This window comes from Panulirus ornatus, chromosome 46 (assembly GCF_036320965.1).
Source record: "Panulirus ornatus isolate Po-2019 chromosome 46, ASM3632096v1, whole genome shotgun sequence".
Classification (NCBI taxonomy): domain Eukaryota; kingdom Metazoa; phylum Arthropoda; class Malacostraca; order Decapoda; family Palinuridae; genus Panulirus; species Panulirus ornatus.
The window spans coordinates 9,250,870-9,268,445 of NC_092269.1; the positions used below are offsets into that span (position 1 = coordinate 9,250,870).

At 47.0% G+C, this 17,576-nt stretch overlaps 1 protein-coding gene across 7 annotated transcripts in view; it reads left to right on the plus strand.

Moving 5' to 3' along the window:
- Nucleotides 1-17,576, plus strand: part of LOC139763127 (irregular chiasm C-roughest protein-like) — a 136,579-nt gene that overhangs the window by 74,841 nt on the left and 44,162 nt on the right. For all 7 annotated transcript variants that reach the window (XM_071688814.1, XM_071688819.1, XM_071688812.1 and 4 more), the window contains exons 4-7: nucleotides 2,384-2,496; nucleotides 6,282-6,508; nucleotides 11,961-12,148; nucleotides 12,426-12,554. In XM_071688814.1, coding sequence (XP_071544915.1) covers nucleotides 2,384-2,496; nucleotides 6,282-6,508; nucleotides 11,961-12,148; nucleotides 12,426-12,554 — 657 coding nt within the window. The remainder of the gene's footprint in view (nucleotides 1-2,383; nucleotides 2,497-6,281; nucleotides 6,509-11,960; nucleotides 12,149-12,425; nucleotides 12,555-17,576) is intronic.

The window sequence follows — 17,576 nt, forward strand, 5'->3', positions numbered from 1 at the left end:
TCTCTCTCTCTCTCTCTCTCTCTCTTCTCCACCCTTCCAAGTCCTCGCCTCCGTTTCCGTCCGCCTGAGTCGGGTTTAGTCTCCTTCACTCTGCCTCTCGTGTGTGTGTGTGTGTGTTGTGTGGGTCCTACCTCACCCTACGACGGGAGCCACACAGCTCTGGTCCACGTCACTCGTAGACGGGTTATAACGAAGGTTTTCAAAAGAACTACCCGATCTGTGCCTTCCAGACACATCAAGCACAGAAGCATTTGAGAATTTATCGATGCACAGGGTAATTCAGGCGGTGTGTGTGTGTGTGTGTGTGTGTGTGTGTGTGTGTGTGTGTTGTGTGTGTGTTTTGCAATTACGATCATAATTACTCAAACGGGACAAAAAACTCTGCTCCCCCTAGTCCCCTGATGCAGGCAATTCTATGGCCAGGAACCTCGCTGGCCAATTACCTGATTATAAAGAGGAAGTCCTGGACACCCTTCCCAGTGTAGCTTTTGTGTGTATGTGTTGTGTGTGTGTGTGTGAGAGAGAGAGAGAGAGAGAGAGAGAGAGAGAGAGAGAGAGAGAGAGAGAGAGAGAGAGGACAAAATACCTACATCCCCCTCCCCTCCACTCACCAGGTCGGGTTCGTGACTAAATCCACGAGACAGCTTCAGATCCGCCTTCACGAACGCTTCGGGGAAAAGACAAAGGACGAACCATTGTCTCGCTGAACTACCATTATACATCCAACTTCACAGCTACGCAAGACCACCATAATGTACTAACAGTGTCTCAAATCATGTCTCGACTGAGTACTTACTTATACATATTGACTCTAAACACTCTTCCACACACACATACATACATTGCATTTCGTAATCATACCGAAAACTATATATTCACTTTAGGATGAGAAAGAATGTCTTATAACGTATTCTTTATATCTTTACGTTAGCTAAGACGATAAGGGGCAGTTGAGGCCCTAATCAAGGCCATCCTATTAACGCTATACCCTAGCCTGAACCAGGTACCCATTTTACTGACCAATTCCTAAGGAGTGAATGAACAGCTGGGTTGACTGTGGACCAACTGCCGAAGCCAGGATTCGAACCCTGGCCACTCGACCTTAGGAGAGAGGACGGGCGGGCCCGTGAATGCACGTCACGGTCAGGAACGCTAACTGCCACAACTTTTATCCATAAATCTAGATTCAGTGTTAAGATAATAGCTTCCAGGGCTATAAATATAACACGAGAAGTTTGCCTCAGTAAGCGCCTAGGTTGACTCTTATATCAGGGTCATGCAAAGGTTCTCTAAACTAGTTGTTCTTTTCGTTCTCCTCTATTGACGTGATACAGTTTAACTGTAGCCTTCAATTGATGATACAGATACAGGGCGACGAGGTCCAGTTGCGAGGACTGGTGTCATTACAGAGTGACATAGACGTACACATAGTTACATAAGAGTTACAGAAACGGATATTGTAAGTGAAGTTGGTACAATACTGGTTTATCACAGTGATCACTGTGGCTATTCATAGTGTCTGTGGCTTTCATCAACTATATAGCTATCTATCTATCTGCTTGTCTGTCTATCCATGTCTATATATATATGTGTTTTAGTCTTCCAATGAAGGTAAAATGTCTCCTGAGCTCAGTAATCTTTTGGACTTCCGTCCAAGAACCTCTCTAAATGCCTCTATTGCACTGGGTTTCGACCAGGAGGCTATGATAGGGTCACTCCTGCCTGTGTTGAGTTGGAGACATTATTATGTTTGTGCTATGTTGCTCTGTTAAGTCGCCTAGGTTGAGTACCGCCTCCTCCTGCCCTGTTGGATATGCTCCTCTAAGCCATGGTGAATCACATGTAGACAATCAACATTTGAAATGTTTACTTAAGAGTCTTTTTCTTCTATATTAGTATCATGTGATTTATAATAGATCCATATATCATCAGGTTCTGACCTTCCTACTAATGTTCTAACATGTTCCATATCTGTTTTCCCTTTATTCTTCTTTCGTCTTGATCAAATTATCATAATTCCAACTTTCTCTTTATGTTAGCCTTTTTCTTATCATTCGTTATCTTATCTGTGACATACCCTCTTTACCCTTGGTCATTTCTGCTCTCTACGTACGTATCCTTGTAGTCCTCATCTAACCTTCCTGTTTCCTCTAGTATTTTGGTTTACCTTCTGTGTTCAGTTGGACTCAATTGATTGTCAAATGAACACGCTTCTTGTTCCTCTGTCTTCTCCCATTTCCTTTTGTCCATCTTCCATCCATCTCTTCCTTGTTTACCTCTCTCTCTCTCTCTCTCTCTCTCTCTCTCTCTCTCTCTCTCTTCTCTCTCTCTCTCTCGTATATTCATGACTGGTGAACCATTTCTGTCTGTCTGTCTGCCACAGGGTCATCAACAAGGTGGGGCACCTCCAGTGGACCAAAGACGGGTTTGGTCTCGGCACAGAGCGTGATCTCTTCGGTTTCTCTCGCTACGCTATGATCGGCTCAGACGATGAAGGTTAGTTTCCTGTATCATGTATATAACTCTGGGTCTGGGAGAGTCTGTGAAAGGCGAGAGGTGGAGGGTAAATGTGAATAAAAGCAATGTTATTGGGTCTGCCTAGAGAGGGACAGGTTAGTTGGAGTGTGAGTTTGAATGGAGAAAACTTGGGGAAGTGAAGTGTTTTTAAAATACCTGGGCGTAGATGTGGTAGCGAATGAGGGTTGAGGTGTCATAGGGTGGGTGAGGGGGCGAAGGTTCTGGGAGCACTGAGAAATATGTGGAAAGACATGCAACTAGCTTAAGGGCGAAGATGGGCATGTCTGAAGAGACACTCGTCCGAATGGTGTTGTATGGGGCCAAGGATGGGCTGCAGATGAGATTGCCCGGAGGAGGGTGGATGTGATGGAAATGCAATGTCTGAGGACATCATGTGGTGTGAGGAGCGTTGATCGAGTGAGTGATAAAAGAGTAAGAGATGTGTGGTAGTAAGGAAAGTGTGGTTGAGAGAGCTGAAGAAGGTGTGTTGAAATGGCTTGAACGTACATGCATTACGCATGACAACTAGAGAAAGGCATGTGAACGAATGAGGCCTATCTTTGCCTAATCCTGGCTCTACCTGACTGATACGGGAAACGGCGAACAAGCGCATGTGTGTGTGTGTGTGTGTGTGTGTGTGTGTGTGTGTGTGTGTGTAGTGTAGTGTTAACTTATTCATGTTTAATATGATAAATATATTTATCTAAGTACGACAGATTTGAACGACAAGGCGGTACGACCTTTGAGCACGACGGTACGACCTTTGAGCACGACGGTACGACCTTTGAGCACGACGGTACGACCTTTGAGCACGACGGTACGATCTTTGAGCACGACGGTACGACCTTTGAACGCGACAGTGGGACCTTTGAGCACGACGGTACGATCTTTGAGCACGACGGTACGATCCTTGAGCACGACGGTACGATTCTCTATCATCATCAACCGAGTCTTTGACCCATCCCGTACGAGTCAGGTCAAAGGTCAAGCTATTACACCCAAAGGTCGTCGCCTCCCGTCGTACTCAGGTGGTGAGAACACATGAAACTCTAGGGGCGTCTGACGTCACAGATGACGTCACCGACATCCACAACCAATCACAGGAGACAGACGTGGTCGTTCCTTTACACCATTCGCTTCCAAAAATTCCACTGTTTTTATCGAGAGAACAGACTCATAACAGCTGTCAATCGATAGATATCTTTGTGTGTGTGTGTGTGTGTGTGTGTGTGTGTGTGTGTGTCTGTGTGTGTGTGTGTCTGTGTGTGTGTGTGTGTGTGTGTGTGTCTGTGTGTGTGTTGGCAGCTGTTATTACTGCTGCAGTATTAGGTCAGAGGAGTTCCAATAGCATATCGACAGCTTTTTCAAAAGTCATTTTGACAAGGTGTGTGTGCGTGTGTGTGTGAATGTGTGTGTGTGTGTTACTGGGAGAGAGTTCTACACTCGTGTTGCCCCGTCTCTTAATCTGGTACATATGTGCCATGTCTTTACTCCTACGTGTGTATACACACCCCATACACACACCCCAGCCTAGGGGAGGACGAACATCTGGGTTGGATGTGGGCCAACTGCCGCCCTAAAGGGTTCGAACCCATGTGTGGCTGACTCATGGTCAGTAGACGCTAACCACCCCATCATATGTGTGTCTGTGGCTATTACCGACATGTAGTGAACGGGGGAGGGAGTTTTACACTCGTGGGGGACCCCCATCTCTTGGACATCCTCTTCCATCCTACAACCTTCTAAACTTCTCTATATACTGTTTGCATTGACCATATCCTCTCTCAGTTTATTTCATTCATGCACTTCTCTTAAACTACAGACGTACTTCTTTACATATTCATTAACAGATTTCTTAAGTTCATGTTATGTTCTCTGGTTGTTCTACCCCAACATCTTTCGAGGAACTGTTTACTACGTCACCAATCTGGTTGAGAAACTTAAATGCTGTGATCAGGTCACCTCTCACTCATCTCTCTTGCACGGTGGGCAAATGCAAAGGTTCTAACCTTTACCCATAAGTCAGCTCTTATAATTCTTGTACCATCTTTGTTGCTCTCCTCTGGACCTTCTCTCTTAGCTCTTTGTGCTCTCGTGAGGTACGGGAACCAACCATGAGAAACATAAGACCAGGTTTGGCCTTATGTAGGGTATATAAACAGCCTGCTCAATGTTTCTGTATCTATAAACTTGACGAATTACCTGTTTGGACTGTCAGGGGAAGGAGTTTCAAGATGGCAACACATAAAGCACCTTTTGCGTCATTTTTTGGCGTCAATTTCCCTCAGGATTTTCATTTTTCGTTGAGAGCGCGCCATGTCACACGATGCGTATAGAACCAACGCATTTAGTCATTCCGCCTTCTTCCAACGTCGACCAAAAAGATGGCTCCAACTGACCAGCCAAGCTGCCGCGCAATCTTGTATTTTGCCTTATCTGGCATGCAGCGGCCAATGGCAACACATAATAAGAAATTCTTCACTCTGTCGTGTGTACAGACGAAGAGAAAAGGTACAGCAGCCATGATGAAAATGAATGAAACCAACCCAGTCTGACCCGAGCCATCTTAAGTGTTCACAAACATACCAGATGTCCTTAGAAAAATCAACATGAATGAAAAAAAATTTTAGAAATGTAACTCAATCACTTCATTATAAATGTAATACTAAGAGATCTTTTTTTTATATATATAAAATTCATTCCTTTTACGAGGCACCAAATTATAAATGATACAGCCAAAAGCCATACCCTCCTCGAAGAATGAATATTTGTGGAGAACACACACGAGAGAAAATGACAGCTGATGCAAAATAAAAAAAAGAAAGAAGTTATTATATAACGCTTTCTCCACACTCGTAAGGGGTCCCATTTCCTAAACATTCTCGGTGATCACACACCCTTTTTCAACATCCTGTATGCTGTCCACATTTGCCACGTCCTTCTCCCTCCACCACTCTTATAAAAGTACTTTTTCACATTTTTTTTTCCAACAAGTTTTGTCCTTAATTTCACCGTAAGCCATCTCGTTATTCTTTCCCGACATTTTTCGATGAACTGTTCTCGGTCTACGTGATGTGTCTGTGCCCCTGCAGGACTTTACATGAGTGTGTGGTCATGATGGTGACTGGTCCTCTGCAGGAGACTGTATATAGGTGTTCGTCATGATGTGACTGTGTCCCTCCTGCAGAGACTGATCATGACTGGTGTTGGCAGTGATGGTGACTGTGTCCTCCTGCAGGAGACTTTCATGGTGGTGTTGTCAGTGATGGTGACTGTGTCCTCCTTCAGGATGTATCATGAGTGTGTTGGCAGTGATGGTGACTGTGTCCTCCTGCAGGACTGTATCATGACTGGTGTTGGTCAGTGTGGTGACTGTGTCCCCTGCAGGAGACTGTATCATGAGTGTGTTGGTCAGTGATGATGACTGTGTCCCCTGCAGGATGTACATGATGGTGTTGGTCAGTGATGGTGACTGTGTCCCTCCTGCAGGAGACTGTATCATGACTGGTGTTGGTCAGTGATGGTGACTGTGTCCCTCCTTCAGGAGACTGTATCATGAGTGGTGTTGGTCAGTGATGGTGACTGTGTCCCTCCTGCAGGAGACTGTATCATGAGTGGTGTTGGTCAGTGATGGTGACTGTGTCCCTCCTGCAGGAGACTGTATCATGAGTGGTGTTGGTCATGAGTGGTGACTGTGTCCCTCCTGCAGGAGACTGTATCATGAGTGGTGTTGGTCAGTGATGGTGACTGTGTCCCTCCTGCAGGAGACTTCAGTCTGAGGATCAACCCAGTTCTGCTGGAGGACGACGCCCTGTACCAGTGCCAGGTGAGTGCCAGTGACGGAGTGCCAGGCATCAGGTCCCACACTGCGCGCCTCACCGTCCACGTCCCCCCCGAGCCGCCCAGGGTCAAGCCAGCCATCTTGAGGACCACCGCCGGCATGACGGTCACCCTCGAGTGTGAGAGTCGAGGAGGACGACCTTCACCAGAGGTAAGAGCAAGCACGACCTCATGAGGTAGGTTAGAGGTCGACCTCGGCCTGAGGAACACCTCCATCTTAGATGGGGAGGAGGTCGATCTCCATCTGCTATGGGAAGACGAGTAGCACTCGAGGTTAAGAGGTCGACCTTCGCCTAAGAGGACGACCTCAGGCTCGAGGTCCCACTCGACTCAAGGGTTTACCAATTACTTTAGCAGCATGTTTTCAAACCTCTGGAGACACAGACACAAACCTCATTAACGACCTAATAGTTCTCTGGTCGTCAGGCTTGTTAGGACGCGAGTAGAGAACATTAAAGTCTCATTACACGAGTTATGATCATTAACACAAGTTAATGGAGAATGTAGGGAACTATAACTTACAGAATTCAGTTATGTACATTTACGTCAATGTCAACTTTTATCTTTTTTTTTTCTGTAAATATAAATTAGAATAAACTCATTCAGAGGAATTAGATGGGAAAGAAGCCTCATAGAGTAATGTAGGTTACATATTTTCTTACAGACTTTTTCCAAAAAATACAGTACATTTACTGTACCCAATACACATACACACAGACATACCCAGGTAAATGTAAGTTAATAAGTTACTAACTTGTTCTCACGTGTGTGAGAAATAATCTTAAATCATTTAGCAAAAAAAGATATATTTGAAACAACTTTTCATAGGTGATTCATGTGTTGAAAATTTGATTATCCATATCTGTTCTTTCTAAAATTTCACCAAAAAGTTATTTCACGACAGATTAATATGTGTGGCTGGGAGAGTGGATACCCTGGGGTGCATAGTTGGAAAAAAGGGTGATGGGAAGAACGCAGGTGATGAAAAGGAAGCTTAGGGTCGAAGTAGAGGAAGGAAGGAAGTGGAGGACGTGTTCTGTACATGCCAACGGGTGGTTAAGGGAGAAGAGAGGGTAGGATATATGGTGATAAAGAAGGGAGAAAAATGGATGAGGATGATAAAAGGGAGAGACAGGTGATAGAAAGGGAGAAATGGAGATCAAATTGATGCAGGGAGACAGAAGGGAAGAGACAGAGATATAGATGATATAGACGTGTGTGACAGGGGTATAGATGATAGAAAGAAAGAAAGACAGAGATTGAGATAGAGGAATGTGTGGCAGGGCTACAGGTGATAGAAAGGAAGAAATTAAGACATGGATGATACTGAAGTGTGTTACAGGAGTATAGAAGAGGCTATACGATAAAGAAAACATACAAATACTATTAAGAGTATGGGTCGAATTCACATACTACGCGACAGACGCTGGACGTGAATATTTCTACAAGTATTCCTAACATGAATACTGACTTGTATCAGATTATTAAAGGTATGATAACATTATTAGAACGTACCTGAAGACCATGAGGTCATGTGTCCTCCTCCTTCAATAAGGCAAACAAAGGCGAATCTCTCGCGCCAATGGACACAGCAAATAAACAAACACCCTTGAATTCCGACGCCGGAAACGTTCTTCTTCTAAAAAATACTTCTCTCTCTCTCTCTCTCTCTCTCTCACGATTTTTCGTCAAGTCGTGCCCCTCTGGAAGTACGAAAAAAATGATAAGAGTTAAGTTAATATAGCAAGAATATTTAAATATTCAGTGGCTTATATTTGTGAGTATCAAAGATAAACCATTCACTTGCGACGAGGAGGTCCAGATGGACGCCAGCGTTCCAATATTCCGTCGCTCTGTCGCAAACCAGATATAGTCAAGTGTCGCTACGGCATCGTCGTAGTGGCTACGCCTTTATGAATACAACGATGCGACAATCGCCCACCATCCGTCGCATCGTGTACGATTACGGACAGTATCCGACCGATTTCGAGGCGACGGAAGACTTAAAAGAGGAGAGAGAGAGAGAGAGAGGGGAAGAAATGGAGTGAAAGGGAAGGCCATAGACGGAGAGAGAGAGGGGGGGGAATAATGGAGGATATTATGATCGGAACGGAGGAACGAATAGTCGTCACGCCATTACTGGGACAGAGAGACGGTGGAACGGAACGGAAGGGGGGGGGGGGAGAACCCCCATTACTGAGACACAAGAGACGGTGGAAAGGACCACGGAGGGACAGTGGAAAGGACCAGGGAGGGAGGGCGAGGGGAGACTACCATAACTGGTAGAAGAGAACCATCACAACATACGAGAACTTGAAACCTTGACACATTGTGGACCTCTGTGTTGTGATCCATGACGACAGTGTCCATTAGATCTGCCATGTTCCTCTCTCACACTTGTGTTGCCACCGCATCCCCTCCGTCCCCCACCACAGCCTGGACACCACGGTCGAAAAAATAAATAAATAAATAAATAAATAAAAACACGAGCCTCATCATCATTGCATAAATTACATACTTTGTTAATTAAACGGGCATTTCACACACCCCAAAAAGAGGAGACTAAATGATTTATTTGGCTGGAAACATACACTGCGGCTAAGTTTATCTATATATATATATACATATATATACATACGATATAAACAAAATGTTTGTCGTAATGTTATTATCACAGCAATGGTACCTGTTATGTCACACAGTCATATGCCATTAATCATGTAACGCATGCCTAATAATCACGATATACATCGCTGGGGGAATAAAATATATCTATATACACTGATCAGTGTTTATATGGGTTTATATGACACAAGGTTCGAGAGGAATATTACCTCACCAGAAAGAATATTCTGGGCAGGTCTGGACACCAGAACGTGTGGAGGAATATTCAGTCTAGCCCAGATGGGATGGAAGGTTCACTTGCCAAGAGGGAAGTAGGGCTCCCCCTTCCTGTAGATGGCATATAAGCCTCAGGGGAGGCCCGTTGTCACAGCTGGAGGCCTGTGATTCCAGGAGGGTCTTATGTTCTTGATGATGGCCTTCAGAGAGGGGAGGGGGAGGTGTAGAGACCCGTCTGTCCCAGGTGGAAGGGTCTGATTCAGAGGGACTGGGTTCCTATACTCCAGGTGGATGTTCTTTGCTTCCATTGGTCGCCTGTGAGATCAGAGGTGGCTTGTTGCCTCCCAGGTGGAGGTCTATAATACCCAGGAGATAAGGCCATGGTGGAGGTCTATAATGCCCAGTAGATAAGGCCCTGGTGGAGGTCTATAATACCCAGGAGACTAGACCCTGGTGGAGGTCTATAATACCCAGGAGACTAGACCCTGGTGGAGGCCTATAATACCCAGGAGACTAGACCCAGGTGGAGGTCTATAATACCCAGGAGACTAGACCCAGGTGGAGGCCTATAATACCCAGGAGACTATACCCAGGTGGAGGTCTATAATACCCAGGAGACTAGACCCTGGTGGAGGCCTATAATACCCAGGAGACTAGACCCTGGTGGAGGCCTATAATACCCAGGAGACTAGACCCTGGTGGAGGCCTATAATACCCAGGAGACTATACCCAGGTGGAGGTCTATAATACCCAGGAGACTAGACCCTGGTGGAGGCCTATAATACCCAGGAGACTAGACCCTGGTGGAGGTCTATAATACCCAGGAGACTAGACCCTGGTGGAGGCCTATAATACCCAGGAGATAAGGCCCTTGGAGACCCATTGTAATCTCCAGTCGTCAGTAGAGAGGCTCCACTCTGGGGAGGCCCCTATATACTCCCCACCTGGGAGACAGACACGTCCTTGTGTAATGCACGTCGTGTGATGTGTGTGTGTGTGTGTGTATAGTGTGAGGGAGGGAGGAGGTGGGGTATGTGTCGTGGTCGCGTCCCTACCTCAATGGACACCACCACCACCTCCACCACCGTCGCTCTGTCAATAGCTATTATAGCCAGACAGAACGAGCACATACAGAGAGAGAGAGAGAGAGAGAGAGAGAGAGAGAGAGAGAGAGAGAGAGAGAGAGAGAGAGAGAGAGAGAGAGAGAGAGAGAGAGAGAGAGAGAGAGAGAGAGAGAGAGAGAGAGAGAGAGAGAGCAGGAGAGAGGCTGTGGCAGAAGGGGCTTCACACACACACACCCTCCCTCAGCCTCTCTCTGACGGAGCTACACAGAACGACGTGGGTGCTGGGAAATATGGAAGGTGGGAATGTCGGGGGAGAAAAAAAAAGAATACACAGCGAGAGAGAAGTGTGTGATGAATAAAACTTAAGTAGGAGAGAGAGAGAGAGAGAGAGAGAGAGAGAGAGAGAGAGAGAGAGAGAGAGAGAGAGAGAGAGAGAGAGAGAGAGAGGGAGAGTGGAAAATGTGTGCGCGTTGAGTGAGACTAGAACAGCGAGGGAAGAGATGTACCAGACAGGTAAGAGGAGGAGGAGGGAGGGAGGAGAGAGGTTGTGAGAACATCTGGTGTAGCATGTGTTGAGGGAGGGAGGGAGAAAGTGTGTAGGTGTGTGGCGCGAGCATGGAGCTTGCTCCAAGATTAGCTCATATCTACAGAGAAGGAGATGAGCTCAGGGGAGGAATTTGGTCCATTTTTTACAATATGAATTAGACAGACGTAACCGAGTATGTAAACCCCTCCCAAGTACATTGCAACCCATCTTACGTGTTCCCCAAGCTCTCTGTCCACACTCGTACACACAACGTACTCACACACACACACACACACACACACACACACTCACACACACAATATCATCCACTAAACAAATACGTTAGCGGCATGTTAATGCAAGATGTTCATGTCCAGTTGCTGGCAAAAGTTCTGGGATACGTCTAAGGCCCTTGAGGCCACGCAGACTGCTAGTGGAAGCTTGTACCCAAACCGCTTTGTCTCTGCCTGTCAAGACAGAGGACAGGGTACGGCTTCGACCAGGGGTGTCCCCAGGCTCTGTCTCTACCTGTCGAGACAGAGGGTTGGGTACAACTTCGACCAGGGGTGTCCCCAGGCTCTGTCTCTACCTGTCGAGACAGAGGGTTGGGTACAACTTCGACCAGAGGTGTCCCCAGGCTCTGTCTCTACCTGTCGAGACAGAGGGTTGGGTACAACTTCGACCAGGGGTGTCCCCAGGCTCTGTCTCTACCTGCGGAGAGAGGGTGGTACAGCTTCGACCAGCTGCATCACGACTTCTGTCCACAACTATACACAGGCAGGAAGAGACTAGAGAGGATGTTCAAAGTAAGTGTGGGTGTGTGTGCCTGTGGGTGTGTGTGGGTGTGTGTGGCTGTGGGTGTGTGTGGGTGGGTGGTGTGGGGTGGTGTGTGTTGTGGGTGTGTGTGGGTGGGTGAGACGTGTGTGTGGTGTGTGTGTGGGTGTGGTGGTGGGTTGGGTGTGTGTGTGGGTGTGTGTGGGTGGGTGAGACGCGTGTGTGGGTGTGTGTGGGTGGGTGAGACGTGTGTGTGGGTGTGTGTGGGTGTGGGTGGTGTGTGTGTGTGTGTGGTGTGTGTGGGTGGGTGAGACGTGTGTGTGGGTGTGTGTGTGTGGGTGTGGGTAGTTGTAGGTTAAGGTTTACGTAAGTGTGAGCTTGACACACGGGCACAACAGATCCAGTGGGTGGACGACAGCAGGAGGGAGACCATAAGGACGGGTTTCGTCGAAGCGACTGAAGTCATGCCAGACGGGAAGCGGGTGACGGTGAGGTCCCGTCTCTCCTTCACCCCGAGACGGTCACACCACAACTCCTCCATCACCTGTCTCACCTCCAACCAGGCGCTCACCTCCCCGCTCACCAGGTGAGTCAGCCACCTGCCTCACTCACTCAGGTGAGTCAGTCACCTACCTCACCAGGTGAGTCAGTCACCTGCCTCACCTCCTCAATCACCAGGTGAGTCAGCCACCTGCCTCACCAGCTGAGGATGTTCTCATATGTATAATGGCCAAGATATAATGATAGGATTAGATAGCAATGATTAAGGTCTCTCTCTCTCTCTCTCTCTCTCTCTCTCTCTCTCTCTCTCTCCCTCAGTATGACCCAGCAAAGCGTTCATTTCCCCTCCCTCTCTCCCTCAGCTTGATCCAGCTAAGCGTCCTCTTCCCACCTGAGGTTCGTCTTCATGTTCGACCCCAGCAGCTGGTGGAGGGAGACGACGCCACTTTTGTTTGCACCGCCCAAGCCAACCCCACCCTCATGACCTACAGGTAAGGTCAACCCCAGCCTCATGACCTACAGGTAAGGTCAACCCCACCCTCATGACCTACAGGTAAGGTCAACCCCAGCCTCATGACCTACAGGTAAGGTCAGCCCCACCCTCATGACCTACAGGTAAAATTAACAGGAGGTCAACCCCAGCCCTCATGACCTACAGGTAAGGTCAACCCCACCCTCATGACCCTACAGGTAAGGTCAACCCCAGCCTCATGACCTACAGGTAAGGTCAACCCCAGCCTCATAACCTACAGGTAAGGTCAACCCCAGCCTCATGACCTACAGGTAAGGTCAACCCCACCTCATGACCTACAGGTAAGGTCAACCCCACCCTCATGACCTACAGGTAAGGCCAACCCCACCTCATGACCTACAGGTAAGGTCAACCCCACCTCATGACCTACAGTAAGGTCAACCCCACCTCATGACCTACAGGTAAGGTCAACCCCACCCTCATGACCTACAGGTAAAGCCAACCCCATCCTCATGACCTACAGGTAAGGTCAACCCCACCTCATGACCTACAGGTAAGGTCAACCCCACCCTCATGACCTACAGGTAAAGCCAACCCCATCCTCATGACCTACAGGTAAGGTCAACCCCACCTCATGACCTACAGGTAAGGTCAACCCCATCCTCATGACCTACAGGTAAGGTCAACCCCACCCTCATGACCTACAGGTCAGGCCAACCCCACCCTCATGACCTACAGGTAAGGTCAACCCCACCCTCATGACCTACAGGTAAGGCCAACCCCACCCTCATGACCTACAGGTAAGGTCAACCCCACCCTACTATGACCCCACCTCATGACCTACAGGTAAGGTCAACCCACCATGCCTACAGGTAGCGCTACAGGTAAGGTCAACCCCACCCTCATGACCTACAGGTAAGGTCAACCCCACCTCATGACCTACAGGTAAGGTCAACCCCACCCTCATGACCTACAGGTAAGGTCAACCCCACCTCATGACCTACAGGTAAGGTCAACCCCACCCTCATGACCTACAGGTAAGGTCAACCCCAGCCTCATGACCTACAGGTAAGGTCAACCCCAGCCTCATGACCTACAGGTAAGGTCAACCCCACCTCATGACCTACAGGTAAGGTCAACCCCACCCTCATGACCTACAGGTAAGGTCAACCCCACCCTCATGACCTACAGGTAAGGCAACCCCACCCTCATGACCTACAGGTAAGGTCAACCCCACCCTCATGACCTACAGGTAAGGTCAACCCCACCCTCATGACCTACAGGTAAGGTCAACCCCACCCTCATGACCTACAGGTAAAGCCAACCCCATCCTCATGACCTACAGGTAAGGTCAACCCCACCTCATGACCTACAGGTAAGGTCAACCCACCTCATGACCTACAGGTAAGCCAACCCCAACCTCATGACCTACAGGTAAGGTCAACCCACCTCATGACCTACAGGTAAGGTCAACCCCACCTCATGACCTACAGGTAAGGTCAACCCCACCCTCATGACCTACAGTCAAGGCCAACCCCACCCTCATTGACCTACAGGTAAGGTCAACCCCACCCTCATGACCTACAGGTAAGGCCAACCCCAGCCTCATGACTACAGGTAAGGTCAACCCCACCCTCATGACCTACAGGTAAGGTCAACCCCACCCTCATGACCTACAGGTAAGGCCAACCCCACCCTCATGACCTACAGGTAAGGCCAACCCCACCTCATGACCTACAGGTAAGGTCAACCCCACCCTCATGACCTACAGGTAAGGTCAACCCCAGCCTCATGACCACAGTAAGGTCAACCCCACCCTCATGACCTACAGTAAGTCAACCCCAGCCTCATGACCTACAGGTAAGGTCAACCCCACCCTCATGACCTACAGGTAAGGTCAACCCAGCCCATGACCTACAGGTAAGGCAACCCCAGCCTCATGACCTACAGGTAAGGTCAACCCCACCCTCATGACCTACAGGTAAGGACAACCCCACCCTCATGACCTACAGGTAAGGTCAACCCCACCCTCATGACCTACAGGTAAGGACAACCCCACCCTCATGACCTACAGGTAAGGTCAACCCCACCCTCATGACCTACAGGTAAGGTCAACCCCACCCTCATGACCTACAGGTAAGGCCAACCCCAACCTCATGACCTACAGGTAAGGCCAACCCCAACCTCATAACCTATAGGTAAGGCCAAACCCAGCCTCATAACCTATAGGTAAGGCCAAACCCAGCCTCATAACCTATAGGTAAGGCCAACCCCAACCTCATAACCTATAGGTAAGGCCAAACCCAGCCTCATAACCTACAGGTCAGGCCAAACCCAGCCTCATACCCTACAGGTGGCTGAGGAGCGAAACACTGGAGCATCGTAAAAGGGATCGACTTGGGGTTCAGATCAGATCAGATCGAGTTCAGATCCTGTTACAAAGTTCCTCGCAGCTCCTATACTTTCCACTGCCAGTGGGAGACACACAGTAATGAGAGTGGCAGTAACATACTTCTATCATTTTAACTTAGTTCATAAACTGGACAAAAAGGAGCTCTTATATATATATATATATATATATATATATATATATATATATATATATATATATATTATATATATATATATATATATGTGTGTGTGTGTGTGTGTGAGTCACATAAATACGTGTATCATAATCACGCTAGGCACTTAACATGTACTTTCCGTGTATGTAAAGCAGTGTACAGAGTGTGATGTATACATGAGCACTGTTTTGAAATGCAAATAACCACAAAAACTTTTATCCCCAAAGCAATATCCTCTTTGAAAGACAAGCTCTAGGATTTCCATCCCACTTCTCATCATGGAAACCTAACAAAAATCAGTACATAATATTATATATATATATATATATATATATATATATATATATATATATATATATATATATATATATATATATTATCCCTGGGGTAGGGGATGAAAGAACACTTCCCACGTATTCCCTGCGTGTCCTAGAAGACGACTAAAAGGGGAAGGGAGCAAGGGGGAGCCTGGAAATCCTCCACTCCTGTATCTTCTTTTCCAAAAGTAGGAACAGAGAAGGGGCCAAATAAGGATTTTCCTTCTAAGGCTCTGTCCTCTGTTCTTAACGCTAACTCGCTAACGCGGGAAACAGCAAATGTATGATATTAAATTTATATATAATTAAATATATATATATATATTATTATATATATATATATATTATATATATATATATATATATATATATTATACATAATACTACCGTATATGGCAGTGTCTAGATCCATACCTTCTCCCGTTTTCTTCTCTGGGTTTATATATATAAACACGTCCAAAACAAGAGTATGAAATTTCTCCAAAACAAATGCGCGTCGCTGGAGCTCATTCTGGATTCAATTGGTTTTGCAGCGACGCGTGACTCTCACTGCCGCCAGGATATGGGCTTAGGTACACATGGAATCCTTGTTTACTTGCTGAGCGAGCGTCCCCTCCCAGACCTTTCTCGGGGTGAAAGAGGATTTCAAAGATGCCTTATCGCCTACGAGAGAAAAAAAAAGGAACTCTATATAGATTTTAGGTCTGGGTAGACTTCCATTACAATGAATGAAAGTCATATTCCAGCCACGCTGAGTTGAGGATTGCTGGAATATATGGGGAAATAGTAGTAAAGGCATTCATTTAAAGGGGAGCCAACTCCTGCACACGGAGCAGAAAGAGTGACTAGAAGAGAGAGAGAGAAGAGAGAGAGAGAGAGAGAGAGAGAGAGAGAGAGAGAGAGAGAGAGAGAGAGAGAGAGAGAGAGAGGGCGCTTTTCATAGCTTAATGAATGGGGTAAAATCGTACTCCAGGACTGGGGAGAATACTGTAATCGAGCGCAAAACATCAGATTGCCGTGTGGACTGGATCCTGGAATACAATATCAAAAGCAATACCCCACCAAGAATATATCTCAAGATAGCATTCACTTGCTACTGGAACATCTATGGAAGCTTACATGCTTCTGGGATATCTGTTCCAGTACTACTGAATTAGCATGTCAGAATGAACTCAGTGGGTGAACTGGAACATATATCTGTTCCAGTACTACTGAATTAGCATGTCAGAATGAACTCAGTGGTGAATTGGAACAGATATCTGTTCCAGTACTACTGGATGAGCACGTCACAATGAACTCAGTGGGTGAACTGGAACATGGACTGGAAAGTGGAAATTCATTTGTATTTCAAAGAAGCCGCCCGGGAGAGTTCAGGGGTTTATATCAGCGGGTCGCCTGGAAGGCCAATCTCATGTCAAAGTGAGCTCAAATGTCAGTGTAATCAGAAACGTCCAAAACATAAAGACGGAAGTATTTGAAGGCCATGACTGGAAGGTCACGCGCACCGGGTGGGAGTACATGGAAGAGCCAGATAACAGAAAACCTGATGGCCTACGAAGAGGTCATCTACTGGAAGGACAACATCAATTAACTAAATGCTAAATCTACCTCGATGGAAACATAACAGTAAAGTAGGGGGTTTCCAGAAGATGAAGGTCATCTTTATCTCTAATGGCTTGTTGGAACATCATGGGTCGTTCCAGAAATTGGCTGGAAGGCCGAATACCTCCTACCTTAGCAATGGAACTGAAACCAATGCCATAAATTGAAACAGCCACTGACGCCACTCGGGGACTAAAAGGTTCTATAACACCTGATGAATGATATGATTTCCGATCGTAGTTCACATCTTCAACAACATGAAGATACGACCTTTGACCACGTAGGAAGGTGGCACACTTGTACCTTCTGTGATGGTGTGACCTTTGACCTGACCCCAACCCTGTGGTGTTGGGTCACTGATCACACGATCATACTCAAGGGTCGTACCCTTATCCTAAAGGATCATGTGATCATACTCAAGGGATTGACCCCTCTCGAACGTAGTGTGATTACGTCATACGTAAAATGAATAGAGGATTGAGATAAACATCATTATACCGTTATTGAATTACATGAACATTAACACAGGAGAACCACGAGAGGAAACGGAGTTCA